The 17,782-nt window shown below is 45.5% G+C and overlaps 1 protein-coding gene across 4 annotated transcripts in view; it reads left to right on the top strand.

Moving 5' to 3' along the window:
* LOC137524204 (uncharacterized) overlaps nt 1-17,782 on the top strand; it is a 624,050-nt gene that overhangs the window by 284,916 nt on the left and 321,352 nt on the right. For all 4 annotated transcript variants that reach the window (XM_068243802.1, XM_068243801.1, XM_068243800.1 and 1 more), the window contains 2 exons: nt 11,329-11,389; nt 13,448-13,617. In XM_068243802.1, the coding sequence (XP_068099903.1) occupies nt 11,329-11,389; nt 13,448-13,617 (231 nt within the window). The remainder of the gene's footprint in view (nt 1-11,328; nt 11,390-13,447; nt 13,618-17,782) is intronic.

Genomic DNA, 17,782 nt, shown 5'->3' with positions numbered 1-17,782 from the left:
CGCGCGGGCGCGCGCGGAGACAGGACCTTTATGCTGGAAGAAGGCGCGTCAGCTGACCTGCCGGTCGGCTGACGTCAGGAGTGACTCGCGCCGCTAGGATTGGCTGATTGCTAGGGGGCGTGGCGCTGAGCTCTCCTCAGCTTCTTAAGCCTTCACGGTTCATTGGCAACTCGTCTGCTGTTGCGAATACACTCGTGTTAGCGCTCAGACCTAGTGAGGTTCCAGTTGATGATAGATGTATATGCAGTGTTTGCGATATACATCTATCTATAGTTAGTTATTATTACATTGTATTTCTGATAACCTGTGTATGATTCTGGCTACTCTCTGACCTTGCTATTGCTAAACGATTCTATACCTCTGCCTTTCTGACTTTAGTTGCTGAACCTCTGCCTGATATTAACTACTCTCTTGCCTGCCGTTTTGGTACTGTCTCTGCCTGCCTGTTATTTACTTATTATGTATATTATTTACTTTGCCTGTCTGACTACTCTACTCACCAGTGGGCCCTTGCCACTGGTGAGGTGCTCTGGCCATTAGAACCCACCAGCTCTTCTGGTGAGGTTCAGACTCACTAGTATCAGCTCCAGTGACTGTTAGTACCTTGCCAGCTTCTCTGACAAGGTCTTGCTAAACTATTCAGTTACTTGTGCTGTTATTACCTTCCCAGCTCCTCTGGAAAGGTCTAGTTTAACTATTCAGTCATTTGTACTGTCAGTACCTTACCAGTCCCTCTGGTAAGGTTTAGCCAAACTTCTTTAGTTCTCTCATTAATAGTACTTTCCCAGCTTCTCTGGTAAAGGTATTGTTATTTGTGTTGCTAGACCCTTCAGCTCCTCTGGAGAAGTCTATACTGTTGCAGCTAATACCCCCCAGCTCCTCTGGTGAGGTCTAGCACTGTTCTCGCAGCTAGTACCCACCAGCTCCTCTAGTGAGGTCTAGCACTGTTTTTGCAGATAGAACTCACCAGCTCCTATGGTGAGATCTATCCATTTATTCTACTGTTGCACCAAACACCACACCTTACTCTCAGCTAGCTATACTAGTATTATTGGTGATACTGCAGATCACCACATAATCAGGTATAGTGTCTGTATTATTGGTGATTCTGCAGATCACCAATGATCAGACGTCTGAGTTGCAGCACCCATTCGTTACAGGTCCATAGACAGACCAGTGGTGGAAATGATGTATCCTAAGAATGGTACCTCTGAAACGTCAAATAAACATTTTTCCAATTTTGCATACAAACAATTCTGCCTGAGTTTAGTTAATACAAACTTGACGTGTTCCCTATGTTTATTGAGACTTTTAGAAAAAAATCAATATGTCGTCCAAATATACAACAACGAATCGTCCCAGTACCTCCCTGAAGATTTCATTAACTAACTCCTGAAACACTGCAGGAGCATTGCACAACCCGAAGGGCATAACTAAGTACTCGTAATGCCCATCGGGTGTGTTGAAGGCCATTTTCCACTCATCCCCCTGTCTGATACGTATCAAGTTGTATGCCCCTCTCAGGTCCAGTTCAGAGAAAATTCGGGCCCCGGATACCTGTGAAAACAGATCCTCTATTTATGGCAGGGGGTAGCGATTCTGAATGGTAATCTTGTTCAAAGCTCTATAATCAATACAGGGACAGAGTCCACCGTTTTTTTTTTTGAAAAAAAAAAAGAACCCTGCCCCAGCCGGTGATTTAGAGGGAGGAATGAAACCTTTCTCAAGGTTCTCTTTAATATAGTCTTTCATGGCCACCTGTTCTGGACCAGAGAGGTTATACAAATGACCCCTGGGAGGCATAGTACTGGGTCTCAGCTCAATGGGACAATAAAATTCTCTGTGGGGAGGAAGCTTATCAGCAGAACGTGAGCAAAAAACATCAGAATAAGCGACATACTGAGGAGGAACACCTTCAACGTGAATCAGTAGAACACAAGTTAATTTTCTCCAGGCAATGTTCTTGACAATCTAAAGACCAGGCCAGAAGTTGCCCCGTGCTCCAATCTATCTGAGGAGAATGCTTACGCAACCAAGGGAGACCTAGAACTATGGTGGAGGAGGACATATTCAGGACATAAAATTGAATTTCCTCCCTATGCAGAACCCCCACACGACAAGTGAGGATTGGGGTCTGTGAGAGAGGTTGCTTGTTCTGTAAGGGAGAATTATCGATAGCTGTTACATAGATCTGCTTTTCCATGGAAAGTACTGGAATATTCCACTTCGTAGCTAGATCTAAATCGATGAAGTTTGCTGCAGAACCTGAATCGATAAAGGCTTGAGTGCAGAAAACTTGATTCTCCCAAGTGTTAGTACAGGGTAATAACATTTTAGCATTCTTTTGAGGTAACGCAGGTTCGCCTAGGCCCTAGGGTAGTACCTCCCACTACACCTAGGCGAAGGAGTTTTCCGACTTCTTGAAACAATTCTGAACAAGATGACCCTTCTCCCCACAGTATAAGCAAAGACCCTCTTTCCTTCTCCTGGTTTTCTCAATCTCCGACAGCCTGGAGTGACCTATTTGCATAGGCTCATCAGAACTAGTCGTGACCGAGGGAGTGGAAACAGCAACTTTAGGTGAAACACGAGATCTGCCCTGCTTATGAAAACGAATCCTACGATCAATCTTAATAGCCAATGTGATAGCCTCATCTAATGATTTAGGTTCTGGGTGACTAATCATAACGTCTGAAACTGACTCTGACAACCCCGTAAGAAAACGATCCAGTAAAGCAAAATGCTCCCACCAGGAAGACACAGCCCATTTTCTAAATTCAGAAGCGTAATCTTCGACAGAACTATGACCCTGACGAAGATTTTTTAACTTTCTTTCTGCTGTGGCGGCAATGTCGGGGTCGTCATATATGACCGCCATGGCCTTAAAAAATGCCTGAACGGACGACAAGGCCTCGTGACCGTCAGGCAGATTATAGGCCCAGGTTTGAGAAGCCCCTGTGTAATAATGTTTTAATTAGAGTCACTCTCTGTAATTCGGTACCGGACGATAGAGGTCTCATCTCAAAATACGACATGCACCTGTTCCTGAAATTCCTAAAGTGTGATCTAAGACCTTTCTGGGAGAGCCATCTTAGGTTCAATAGTGCGAGTGGGAGGCACTGAGGATGCAGAAGCCTGAAGATTATGCACAGCATCAGACAACAGATTTAACTGAGACTGTTGCGCAGCGACTGTATTATTTAACTGCTCGATAGCTGTGGTTAAGGCCTGAACCTGCTGACACAGTGCCTCCATAATAATATTGGTCTGTTGTTATGTAATGATCAATGATGTATCTGAAGATCAGAACTAGCTCTATCAGCACAATAGTCACGTGATTTGGTGCACAGTAATATTCAGTAACACGTGAAAGTGATAGCCCTTAGTGACAGGGGCTATCACTTTAATAAGAGAGTGGTCGTACAGGCAATGTCATTAACAGATCGGTCAGTCAAGGTACAGAGTCGTGAGGCAAAATCGGCAAAAGTATTCAGGCAGTATTCGGCAACAGATCAGATAGGCAGAGGTACAGAATCGTAAGACAAGATCAAGGTAAGTATTCAAGCAGAAGTCGGCAACAGATCAGATTGGCAGAAGTACAGAATCGTAAAGCAGAGAGTAATCAGAGGTACAGGCAAAAGGTCATACACAGTAATAAACAATAACAGTATAATATATTTTTTCCTAAGCTAGTGCGAATCCCCGGGGTTCTGCCGGTTCAAGCACACACGGATCTGACTAAGGTCTGAGAGCTTTCACTGCGAAGTTTCAGCAACAACAGACAATGAGCTACTGACATCTCCAAGCTTAAAGGGATACTGTAGGGGGGTCGGGGGAAAATGAGTTGAACTTACCCGGGGCTTCTAACGGTCCCCCGCAGACATCCTGCGCCCGCGCAGCCACTTACCGATGCTCCAGCCCCGCCTCCGGTTCACTTCTGTAATTTCAGACTTTAAAGTCTGAAAACCACTGCGCCTGTGATGCCATATCCTCGCTCCTGCTGATGTCACCAGGAGCGTACTGCGCAGACACAGATCATACTGGGCCTACGCCTACAGGCTAGCAATTCCAAACGTCCCGCCCGAAGCGGTTCGGCCAATCAGCAGCAAGAGGCAGTGATCTGGTGTCAGCTGACCGACAGGTCAGCTGACCCGCCTCCTGAGTGAATAAAGATCCTGACGCTCTGTGCGCGAGCGTGCTGACCTGTGCTGATGACACGCTGAGAGACCTGTCCTGCCAGAGGGTGTGTGAGATGCCTGCGGAGACGCAGCAGCCGCCGCGGTGACGTCAGATGCGGAAGCGGCGGCCACGCTGCTTCCCGCTGCAGAGGTAACTACAGTATCCCTTACACACACACAGGGCCGGATTTGTACTTTTTACCGCCCAATGCCAACTATACCATCTGTATGGTTGTTATCTCTGTGTGCCCCAATGAGAATTCTTCTTACTTTCCATCATTGGTGTCACAGACAATAGCTATTTTAGTAATACTTGTATAGATTTTAAGTTTTGAAATTCTATGTTATGCTTGCCATCTCATTAATGATGGACCTATTGCGTCACCATGAGAGTTAGGCTGATGTATACCTGCAGGATAGAGCTTACAGGTCTTGCAGGGACGGCACAAGTACAGGACAGAGGGTTCAAAGGTTAAAGCTGTTCTTGTAGATAGGGATGACTGCATAGAACTGCTTTCCTGCCCCTCACTGAGCCGCCCCCAAAACTTCTGGTGCCCTAGGCCATGGCCTAGGTGGCCTTGCCAGAAATCCGGCCCTACACACACACAGAGCACATACAGCACACGCACACAATACAGACTGCAGACACATCACACAAACAGATTGAAGACACATCACACACACAGAATGGAGACACAATAGACCCACACACAGACACACCACACACACAATACTCACTACTTTGTGGGTCCTCTTGAGGACTGAAACTGGCGGGAGGCAGAAAGAAAGCAGGGAGCCAGGCTGAGGACAACATAAGGTGGACAATGAGCAGGCAAATGGCACCTGTGTATATCCACACATGCAGGGGCTCAGCTACTCAAGTTCTCTCTAGCCCCCTGCCTTTTGAATACAGTTAAACACCCCCTGCCAGGTGCTTGTGATTGGGCAGGGGGCGGTTTTGCTAACAGCTCAGCCTCAATCTATAGCTGCATGCTGAGCTAGGCTGTAGAATGATTACACGGCAAGCACCGCCCACAAGATGGTGGCCGCCATGTCAAGCGCCCAGCGGCCGCGCTTGAAAAACATTCTGGGCACTTCTGCTGGGCACCCCACAGAGGACATGTGGGGCATCCTAAAAGCATATCCATGGTATGAACCACAGATATGACGCTAGCGACACACCTAATGCTGGCAAATTCTGCAGAGGCTGTGGAACCTCAAAATCCTCATGGCCATGTAGGGGATGAGGCTACAAATACACACCCCCAAGTACACATCCCTTGCCATGATTGGCACTGCAGGCAGCAAATAGCAAAGCTGTCCTGCTGTGGCCAGGTGATTCTTCATTGAACAGGGGGTGCAGCTTCATAGTGGGCTGCAGCAGACAGGTACTGAAGCCGCAGCAGGAAGAGGTCTTGGATATCTTCAATTCAGTGGCCAGCCTTCCCTGTACAATCCACCAAGATGGCAGCATGACAACAAAGGCATGAAACAAAGTATTTGGGGCATAAAGGTGGTCATTTTGGGGGAAACAATCATGTCATGGCACAATAGCTATAGATCTGGAGCAAAGACCCCAGATCTCTGCCCCTAGCGACGTGCCTGGCTTCCACCCATTGCTGGGCTTCTGCCACTGGTCTTCTCCATAATATACAGAGTGCCTCCACTGGCACGGGACTGCAGCCACCCAGGTCCTTCATAATATGTGTAGTTTGCAGTAGAGCTTCTACCTCCCACTGTAGCAAATAGTAGAGCAACAGTCTTGTAGAAGGACTTGGGAATACTGGTTGATAACAAGTTGAACACCTGTATTCAAAGCCAAGCAGCAGCAGATAAGGCAAATAAAATTTTAGGATGCATAAAATGGTAAATAAAATCACAAGTTGCTAGTATACTACTCCTCCTGTATAACTAACTTGTGAGTCCACAGGATACAGTTTTGGGCACCACACTATAGGAAGGACATACTAGAACAGGTACAAAGATGTGCAGCTAACTTAATGAGAAGGCTGGAAGGTCTCACTTGCCAAGAAAGGTTGGATAAATTGGGCTTATTTAGTTTGGAAAAATATGGCTACAGGGTAACCTGATTAACATGTATTAATACATCAGAGGGCAGTACAAAAGCTTGACAGATTAGCTTTTTTCCTGAGACATGTACAAAGAACAAGGGGATATAATTACATAGTTATTTGGGTTGAAAAAGACGTACTGTACGTCCATCGAGTTCAACCAGAAAATAATGTACAACCCAGGTTGCTGCTTCACAAATCCCCCCCAAAAATCTATGATCTATGTATGGAGGTAAACATTTTTGCCATCTATTTAGTAAGTGGGTGATTGAATAACTTTGATCAAATCTGCCAGTCTTTTGCCACAAGATATCTTTCAACTGATTTAGAGCCATTTGTTGATTGAAAGTGTGACTCAACATGTTGAATGCTCTGTGTGCCAGGGAGGTAGGGTGGAAGTCATAGGGTATCAATGGCCACACAGCCTTGCAACCCTCTGTTCACCAATCTTTTGCATATTTCCTAGTATGCAGCCATGATGCAAGTGATGATTTGACATGGTTCCATGATTTGACAAAGACAATGAGCTACCTATCACCAAACTAGCCATGCAAGAGGCTTCATCATGTTTCCTGATGCCGAAAGCACATGAGGTGGAATGGGCCGTAAGCCACATTAACCCCCACAAAGCAGCTGGTCCTGATGAAGTCCCTGGGAAAATCCTAAAACAGCGTGCTAAACAGCTGACGACAGTGTTCACCAGTATGTTTAACAGCTCACCAGAACAGGCCATTGTCCCCATTCTGAAGTCCTCCACAATTGTTCCTATCCCAAAACAGGCAGGGTTGAGGACCTTAAACTATAACTGTAACTATCGCCCAGTGGCCCTTACTCCTATTGTTATGAAGTGCTTTAAAGAGATTCTGTAATGAAAAAAGCTCCCCTGGGGGTACTCACCTCAGTAGAGGGAAGCCTCTGGAACCTATCGAGGCTTCCCCCGTCCTCCTGTGTCCCACGGTGGTCTCGCTGCAGCCTACGGAACGCACAGCTGACAATTTGTCAGGCTGTGCAATATTTACCTGTCCTGGCTCCAGCGGGGGCGCTGTTACAGCTCTCCACTCGGAAATAGGCAGAGATAACCGATCTCTGTTGGGTCCGCTCTACTGCGCAGGGGCAGGAGACCTGCGCCTGCGCAGTAGAGCAGCCCGGCAGCGATCGGCTATTTCCACCTATCTCAGAGCGGAGAGCCGAACCTGCGCTGGAGCCAGGAAGGTAAATATTTACATCACCGCTGTTCGGGGAGCTTTATCGCCGCCACCGTGGGACACAGGAGGACGGGAGAAGCCTCAATAGGATCCCTCAACCCGAGATGAGTACCCCCCAGGAGAACTTTTTTCGTTACAGATTTTCTTTAAACAACTTGTCCTCAGGCACATGAGAAGCAAGATCTATACCTCTATGGACCAACACCAGTTTGCTTACAGAGCAAATAGGTCAACTGAGGATGCTGTTTCACTTGCCCTTCACACTGCACTGTCACACCTGGAGCAGAGAGACAGCTATGAGTGAATGCTGTTACCAACGCGACTGATGACACCTGGGGGAGGAAGTAGGAAGAGGCTGTGGGGGAAGGTGAGTTGCGCTATAATTATACGCGGCGGGTTGCGGAAAAACGTGCATAAAAAAGGATTGCCGCTTTCACGATTATGTAATCATCGTGCCCTACATCGCGGTTTCGATTTTGAGATGTTTAATCGTGCAGCCCTATTGTCTAGCGCTGCGTGAAATGTTTGCGCTTTATAAATACAATACATAATAAAAATAATAAAAGCTTCAAAGGGCTTTTATAAGCATTTAAACCCCAGACACACAGCCAATACACAATCTTTCAGGCTCATTTTCTTCCAGGCGGACTTGACCAGAAGTACTTTTACAAACATTCCTGTGTAGCTGCATCCTATAAGTAGGCAAGGAAGATATGTGAATTTCGGGAAGGTGTGGAAGGTTTGCAGTGGAAGTGACAATGTGCTACATTTAAAGAGAATCTGTATTAATAAAAAATGCCCATGGGTGTACTTAGTTTGGTAGGATCCAGAGACTTCCCCCGTCCTCCTTCGTCCCACGGCGGCAGCGATAGAGCTTCCTGAACGGCGGGCATGTAAATATGTACTTTCCCGGCTCCAGCGCAGGCGTAGTAGTGGCTCTCGGCTCGGAAATAGGCGGAAATAGCTGATCCCAGTCGGGTCTGTTGTACTGCGCAGGCGCAAGTCTCCTGCGAGCTACAGCGCCCCCACTGGAACAGGGAAAGGTAAATATTGCACAGCCTGACAAATTGTCGGCTGTGCATTCCGTGGGGCAGACAGAGACCACCGTGGGACGGAGGGGGGCAGGGGAAGTCTTGATAGGATCCAGAGGTTTCCCCCTCCTGAGGTGAGTACCACCCAAGGGTACTTTTTTTGTAGTCTCTACCACTTAATGACCGCCTAAAGCCGATAGGCGCCGGCTGGTCTTACGTGGATTTACATAGAAACGGCCGCTCGTTGGAGCGGCCGTTCCATGTCAGTTCACGGAGGGTGTCTCCGTGAACAGCGTGCGAGCCTCTGATCGCGGCTCGCAGGCTAAATGTAAACACGCGGGGAAGATATCCCCGGTGTTTACAGCGTACGTTGCTGCTGTCGCAGCAGCAACGTAAAGCTGATCGGCGATCCCCGGCCTCTGATTGGCCGGGGATCGCTGGCATCTGATAGGCTGAAGCCTATCAGAGGCAGTACAGGACTGATCGCTGTCCTGTACCGCCCATGGGAAGGAGGAGAGGGAGGGAGGTATATCGCTGCGGAGGGGGGCTTTGAGGAGCCCCCCCGCTAAACACAAGTGAGCGGCGGCGATCAGATTCCCCCAGCAGGACATCCCCCTAGTGAGGAAACAAGGGGGGGAAGTCTGATCGCACTGCCTGAATCCTGATCTGTGCTGTGGGCTGAAGAGCCCACCCAGCACAGATCACACAGAATAAGCCCGGTCCTTAAGTGGTTTAGTAGACCTGAACTCTTGCACAGGACATAAGAAAACCATAGAGAAATGCACCCTGTATGTACTTAGAGAGTTTAGCCTGTCTAATCACCATCAGTCATCATCTGTGACTAAGTGCAAGTTGTAATTTGATCTCTCAGCTGTGTCAGCTTCCTGCCATGGCAGAGAGTTAATTGGGAAATGGAGGATGTTAACAATATGTCTGCTTCCATTAAAGCAGGAAGCAGACAGACTGCAGATTTATTTTAGGATTTGTATCAACTGTAACAAAGAAATGTTTTTCTTTAAAGGTTGTTGTGCTGTTGTGTATCTTTTAGAGCAGAGAGAAAGTTCTGAGTTCATGTCCACTTTTAGGGCTTGTTCACTCTAGGGACTCGATTCACAAAGCGGTGCTAACCCAGTTAGAGACTTTAGGCATGATAACCATTGCACCACGCTGGTGCAAAGCCAGTTTAGGCGTGATAAGTTTAGGCATGCTACGTTTAGGCATGATAAGTTTAGATCGCGCAAAGCAGCGCCATTAAACTCTATGCGAAGTGCACCAGACTTTGCTAGCGCAAAACTTTTGATCAGCTGTGCACTGCGGTGCTAACCCAGTTGGTGCTTAAACTTATCACGCCTAAACTTATCACACCTAAACTTAACATGCCTAAACTTATCACACCTAAACTTATCATGCCTAAACTGAGTTTAGGCATGATAAAGGGCTTTTCACCAGCGTGCTAACTGTTAGCACCGCTTTGTGAATCAGGCCCTAGGAGCGTTTTCGCTTTTTTTAGCGTTGGGGATTTTTAAAAATCTCTTTAAAAGCGCTTGGACAATATGTTCTCACATGAGCGATGAGCTTTCTATCCAATCACGAACGAGGCTCCTGCACCATTTTCAGTAGAAAGTATAGGGAAATCGCAAAGCGCTTTGAAATGCGATATCCCGAGTGCTTTAAATAATAAATACATTGGGCTTGATTCACTAAAGCGTGCTAAGTGTTAGCACGCCAGTGAAAAGCCCCTTAGCACGTGCAAAGTGCCTTTACAAGTGCTAATATGCACGCAAAAGTTTGCACGCGTAAAGTTTAGTGCTGCGTGGTGCACGCGAAACGTCGCACCGGTGTGCGTGAAACGTTGCACCGTCTGCGTGCAAAATAGCCTGATAAGCGTACTTTGCACACGGACGGTGCGACGTTTCGCGCGCACCGGTGCAATGTTTCACGAGCACCAAATAGCGCGATCAGTAACAGCTTTGCCTGTGCAAACTACTTAGCGCCCTAGTTTGCACGTGCAAAGCTTTTAGGCGTGCTGACTTTGTTAACACGCTTTCATGAATCAAGCCCATTGTATTTATTCATTTCCGGGTCAAAGAGTTCACTTCCTGACTGACATCAGGAAGTGAAAATAATCATCACCCCACAAAAGCTCTTACAAAAGCACTTTTCTAAGCGAAAATCATTCAGAAAGCGAAAGGAAATGCGCTTCAAAAATCGCTCTATAAATCGCTCAGCGCTTACGATAGCACTGATGATTTTCAATGTGAACAAGGCCTTAAACCTGAAATTTCTATTTAGATCAAAATAGACAATTTATGAACAATATTTATATGTATATAAACCTTAACCACACTAATATTGTTACCAGTAATTATTTTATTGATTAACGGATCACTATCACGACAAATTAAAACTGTAAAATGCATACATATAAAGTGTACCTTTCTCCCAGAGTAGAATGCACAATAAACTACTTTTTTTCTTGTGTTGCTGTCACTCAAAGTAAGTAGTAAAATGCTGATAGATCTGACAGGTTTTTGATTAGTCATACTCCTCTTGGGGGGGGGGGGACTCTCAGTTCTTCTTTTATTCTGTGCAAACGAGCTGCATAGAAAGGATCTGCACAAATAGGCTAGCCAGCCTCACTACTCACTAGCACGCTATTTTGGCAGTTAAAATGAGCTTTTGTAAATAAATTACTGAAAATCTCCCATGAGGAGATGGATCAGACAGATTTTTACTACCTACTATAAGTGACAGCAACATGGGAAAAAAAGGTAATTTATAGTGAATTTTACGCTGGGAGAAACGTACAATACATATAAATGTGCTTCTGTTTGGTTGGCAGGTGCGGAATCTCAGCCTGCAATGGAACTACCAATCAAGGAAGAGGATACAGAAACTGTTTGGTAACTCTATACTGATAGATCAGTCCTGTTTGAAAATATGTATTTTCTTCCAGTTACTTGTCATTAATTCAGAATATATCCACTGCGCTCCCGTTCAGATGATGCTCCTATAAGAGATAAGCACACTATACATAGCGTGATACTGTATTTGCACATCCACACTCCAAAAGCCCGTGCAGTGTGAGCAACCAGTGCATCCACTCGTGTCACCACCACCCGTAATCGGAGAGGCTCACCACATTCCAGCCACCTCGTTTTACAGGTGGATCTCTCGCTTTATGTTAAGGCCTCACCCCGGCACATCAGTGAAGCATACCCGTTTGTAGATGTAAAATATTTATTTTCTTCATAAAAGGTCACTAAAATACACATATACAATACTGCCCCTCTCCATTTTACTTCATGCCAGATAGCATTATTTATAGAACTATATAATCTGACCTGCATATATGTGATTTTTTTTATCTACACATCATGTCTGTGCAGGAGGGGAACAGATAAAAGGGAGCACTGATCAGATCAGGCCTGATGTACAGATTACAGATATGGAAAGTAGTGGCCATTTGCAGGGAGAGGCAGGAAGATGCTGACCCCCCAGTCTAGTGTTAAATCTTATACACACACATATGAGACATATTTCCCAGTAGGGATTGGGACTCATCCACTGGGGGGGCATTGCAGGACCAAGGCTATACAGGCTAGCAAAGCATTCTGTTGCTATGTGGAAGGGAGGAGGTCGGACAAAGCAGCATCGGAGGTGCATCACACTCGAGGTGGGTTGAGTGGGGAGAGCAATGCTCTTGGCCAGGGCTCGGAGTCGATGCTTTGGGTTGATCCCTGGCCAATGCGTCAGTCTGTATGCACGCTAGATTCTCAGCAGAGGCAGTCGTTATTTGCCCCCTTGGCAGAGTTTCATCTAGTGTGTCTATGAGGCTTTACTGTTAAAATCCTGCTTAAAGGTAAATCCAGGATTTTGGTTTTATTGAAAAGGTTCTCCCTCTTTTTTATTGTGTTTCAAACATGACCCAATGCTTCTCACTCTGGTCTCCATGGGGTCATGCGCAAATTATGACCCTGCTGTAATCAACATGAACAGGCGTGGCCCTTTCTAAGGGCCTTTCCCCTCTGTTGCCAGTATAGAGATTTCACAAAGACACATTGGTGTGTCAAAATGCGTTGTTGTAAACACCCTGCACTTGGAGTTTGAGTGGACTCTACCCCCTACCCTCACCCACACACATATCCTTGTCAATGTACCCCGTTGGCCATGGTTGACGTCCGTGGAGTAGAGCATTGGGCATGTGAGATGTGCTTATACAACATTACTTATTCGATGTGCACTTCTTTTGCATATTGAAAATTGAATTAACCTCCTTGGCGGTATGGACGAGCTCAGCTCGTCCATTACCGCCGGAGGGCACTGCTCAGGCCCCGCTGGGCCGATTTTGATAATCTTTATTTTTTTTAATACACGCAGCTAGCACTTTGCTAGGTGCGTGTCTAACTTAATCGGCGCTGCCCACCGCCGATGCGCCGCTACCCGCCGCGTTAGATGCCCCCCCGAGACCCCGTGCGCAGCCTAGCCAACCAGTGCCAGGCAGCGCTGAGGGGTGGATCGGGACTCCTGACGTCATCACGATCGTCGCCATGGCGACGGGGGAAGCCTAAAGGAAATCCCGTTCAGAACGGCATTTCCTTATGGGAAGATGGTGCGGCAGCGATCGGAGGGGCTGGGCGGACGCCGCAGGGAAGGGAGAATCATGTAGCTAGCGCTAGGCTAGCTACATGATAAAAAAAAAATCAAAAAATAGTGCTGCGCATCCACCCTGGCGCATTTAATAGAACGCCAGGGTGGTTAAAGGTATTTCTTTTCCGATACTTACATAGCTATCACCTGACAAAACTATCATAAGCTTCTCCATGAGTTCTCCCAGACATGACCATCACTAGTCACCAGACAGGTTGACGATCCAGGTCAAATTCATTTTTTGTGTTTTGTGGATTCTCTGAGGATGTTTGGGAAAAAGTAATGTGAGTTTAACTTTCTCTTTCTTGAAGGGAATTGCCAGCCAATCTGAAAAATGAACTGGAGTGTTCAGTGTGTAAGGAGATGCTTACTGACCCAACAACACTGACGTGTGGCCATAACATCTGCCTGAAGTGCAAAGAGAAAACCTGGGACACTCAGAATAAGGGATACCCTTCCTGCCCCCACTGCTGTAAACTAAGTAAGTCAAATCCCAAGGCTAGTGATCTGAGCTGTGGAAGAATCAGGTTCCTGTAATGTAAAGATATATGGAAAAGAAGACCGAGAGCCCAATATAGTGTAATATGTTCTTTAAAAAAGGTGGGATGTGTTGTGAACTGTAAGTAATATACTCACAAACCAGGGTTGCCTCCAAAGCAACCACTGTTCAGGCAGGTGGGGAGAACAAGCCTGTCCCCACTCAGGGTTAAAACGTCGCTCTCCGTGGATAGAAGGAAACAGTAGGGTAAAACACCCTTCCACCAAGGGTGGACTTCAGGATACGTTGAGGTGTACAGAGGCGCCGGTAGGATAAAAAGAACTAAAAGGTTTAAAATTGTTGTGGTTGAGGTGGTGGACCAACCAACCATAAACGGACAAGAGCTGTCAAATTTCAAAACATATAACAATTTATTCAATTACTCCCGGTACAAGAGTCGCAACGCGTTTCGCAGGCTAGAACCCGCTTCTTCAGGCAATAGGGACAGGAGCAATACACTGGAAGAATGACAGAGATACGTAGCAATCATCAGAATACTAATTGTGGTACAATTGCATATGTACAATATGTTCTATATACACATGATTATTATAGATATCAACAAGCATACATTTTCTGGTGTCAACATGCATCTAATTTCAGTGTAGGGTATAGTGTTATGCTGTGATCTAGTCTCCAGAAGTGCCACATTAGAAACAAATAGTTAGTCATGGAACAGTCGTATGGCTACATGTATGGCTATTTCTTTTAGCTGTGAAATAAATATGAGCCCAGTGGAACAATCTATGTGTGGGCTGTATTGCACAAGTGAGGTAGATTATTAGTGATCAGGCTAAATTGCTAGCAGTATATCAACCATTGTGTCAATGTGTGAAGAATCTGAGGGGAAGGAATAAGGACTTACCAGCGTGTAGTCTGAATAAGGCTTGGCACCTCTGTGCCGGTATATTGCTAATGTGGGATTTAAAAAGGAAACTGAGGACGTGGAGGACAACGTGGCGTGGGCGGGGCGATGAGGTAGGCGTGCCCGAGCGGCCAGGTTTGCTTGGTCACTGTGGAGGGAATAGGCGGGGTCTGGAGGGCGGCTAAGTTCAGAGCGCTGCGTCGTATAGAACGTGCGCACGCAATGGGCAGTGGGGCGGGTCTGTTATGGTCCAGGTACTCTGCGCATGTGCGCGCTGCGTATGTGGGCAGTGTGATGCGCACCGAGCTCTTCCGCAACCAAAGCGGGCATTTTGGATAAGGGAAGGGTGGGGGAGGCATGAAAAGTTAGATCACCTTTTTTTAAAAAAGTGTAAAGGCATAGCAAATTTCGGTATGATGGGCCATGTCCATCAATACAGTGTGTGGCTAAAAATTGGACACATATATTTGTTTACTATAAAGTATTCTGTGGTATGGCCATTCGTATGTTAAGTTCTGTTTACCAAAAGGCTCTGCTGCCCTCTACTGGACTATATGTGCAGAACATTGTCAGAGTTTACATAGAGACAGAACAACGATTTTTACTATCATTTATATATACTGTTTTAGCAGGAGTTAAGTTCCCAATCGGACAGTGTTATTTTTGTTGAGATAAAGCAATCTCGTTCAGTAAACAAATACCTTAAAACACGTGCATTGGATAATATGAGTCTGTACAAGGGTATATATAAAAATTACATATAACAGTTTGTAATCATGTAATAAGAATAAAAAATAAAAAAATGTATAAAATAATAAGACAATAAAATAAAGAATAAAAAAACGTGTTCAGACTATTTCTGTCCTACCTGAACAAAATGTTTAGATATGACTAAAACAGTGTAATATAACATAGACATGCATTTATAGTACACCATAACATAAGATCTCATATTCTAAAAGGAGAGGACGGATAAAAAAATTGTAATCTTTAAAGGGATGGTTCATTAATAGATTTTTTCCAGTTGTTCATTAAGGCCCCCTGGAGTAAGGGACTTGAGGATTTGGATCCAATACATCTCTCGAGACTTGAGAAGCTCAAACGAGTTGAACTGATTCTGTGGGATGGTGTCAATCAGTGTGATGTGAAAGAGTTCCGGATTGCTGTCGTGGTGGGTGGTGAAGTGTCGTGATACGCTGTGAAGGGGGTATTTTTTGAGTATGTTCCTTTTATGTTGTCCAATTCTGGATCTTGCAGGTTGGGTAGTTCGGCCCACATACTGGAGCTGGCAAGGGCATGTGATGATATAAATGATATATTTGGATTCACAGTTAATATGGTGTTTAATCTGGTGCTCTGTTTTGGTAACCTGGGATTGGAAATTTGTGGTCTGGTGGATGAACATGCAGGCCAGGCATTTTTTATGATTGCAGGGGTAAGAACCCATAGGGGAATCAATTGGGATTGGGGTGAGGTCGGGACGGGGTGTACGCAGCTTGCTCGGGGCCAGTATTCCCCGCAAATTGGGTGCCCGTTTGTAGGTGACTGCTGGTTTTGGGGTCAAGATAGGGCGGAGGTGGGGATCCTGTAATAAGATTTCCCACCTCTTATTCAGTATATTGCGAATTGATGAATGTTGGGCACTATATTTCGTAATGAACCGGGGTGTAGCATTGGTCTGAGATTCGGAGGTGGAGCGAGGGGGGTTCTGAATCTTTGCTTTTTGTTGTGCATCAATCAGTAATTTTTTGGGGTATCTACGGTCTATGAATTTTTTGGTAAGTATTTTTGATTGGGCACTAAATATCTGTGTTTCTGTGCAGTTGCGATATATTCTTCTGTATTGACTATAAGGGGTGTTTTTTGTCCAAGGGCGGTGATGAAAACTATGGTAATGTATGTAATTGTTGGCATCCACTGGTTTGAAAAAGGTTTTGGTTAATATACGGGCTGAGTTTGTGTATAATACCAGATCTAGAAATTCTATGGAACTAGGGTCTTGGTGGAAGGTGAACTGTAGACCTGCTGGATTTGAATTGAGGAAATCTACAAAGGACGGAATCAAGTTGCTAGGGCCTTTCCATATGAAGATTAGATCATCAATGTATCGTTTGTAAAACATGATGTTGCTGATGAAGGGGTTGTCGTTGTACATTTTTATCTGCTCGAGATAGCCCATTGCTAGGTTTGCATATGAAGGGGAGAACGAGCTTCCCATCGAAACCCCATTGACCTGTTGGTATACGTCCTCGCCAAATGTGAAGAAGTTGTTGTGGAGAATAAATTCAACACAGTTTATCAGAAATGTTTGTTGTATTATGGGCATACTGGTATTGGTTTGCAGGTAGTATTGAAGGGCTGTGAGTCCAAATTGGTGTGGTATGTTAGTATAGAGGGATGTTACGTCGCAGGTCAGCCAAATGTAGTCGTCCTGCCAAGGTGTAGACTGTAGAAAACTAATGAGATGTTGTGAGTCCTTGATGTATGAGGGGAGGGCTTGGACATGGGCCTGTAGATGTGTGTCTATGAATCTGGATAGGTTGCTGGTGACTGAGTCTATTCCTGAGATGATGGGTCTTCCTGGAGGTTTATGGACGTTTTTGTGTATTTTAGGAAGATAATAAAAGAATGGAGTTTTGGGGTGGTGATTGATAATAAAATTTCTTTCGTTTTTAGTGATAATGTTATTAAAAAAGGCGGTATTAATAAAAATTTTTAGGGTTTTGTTGAGTTCTGATGTGGGATCTGTAGCAAGTAAGGTATAGTGTCTGGAGTCGCTTAATAATCTGGCGGATTCCTCGAGGTAGTCTGTTCTGTTGAGGATGACAATCCCTCCCCCTTTGTCGGCTGGTTTGATGACAATGCTGGTGTTATTACGTAGGTTTTTTAGGGCAACTTTTTCTAGTGATGTAAGGTTGGAATGAGGGCGAATGTCGTCGGTAAGTAGTCCCTGTAGGTCATTGAGGACCAGGGCATAAAAGGTATCAATGAAACTACCCTTGGAGGCCGTGGGATAGAACCTTGATCGGCCCTTTAGATTGGTATTGATGAATTTTTCTGTGGCCATGGCTGTAGGGGATACTGAGACTAGTGGAATCGAATCGTTATTTGTGATAATTAGGTTCGCTGGGTCTATAGGTGGTGCATCTCGGAGTTTTTTTATGGCAAAATGTCGTTTCAGGGTCATTTTCCGAATATAGGTATTTAGGTCACTGAATAATTCAAAGAGGTCTGAGTTGTTAG

Source organism: Hyperolius riggenbachi, chromosome 7 (genome assembly GCF_040937935.1).
Source record: "Hyperolius riggenbachi isolate aHypRig1 chromosome 7, aHypRig1.pri, whole genome shotgun sequence".
Taxonomy (NCBI): Eukaryota; Metazoa; Chordata; class Amphibia; order Anura; family Hyperoliidae; genus Hyperolius; species Hyperolius riggenbachi.
This window is presented reverse-complemented; position numbering and strand designations above follow the sequence as displayed.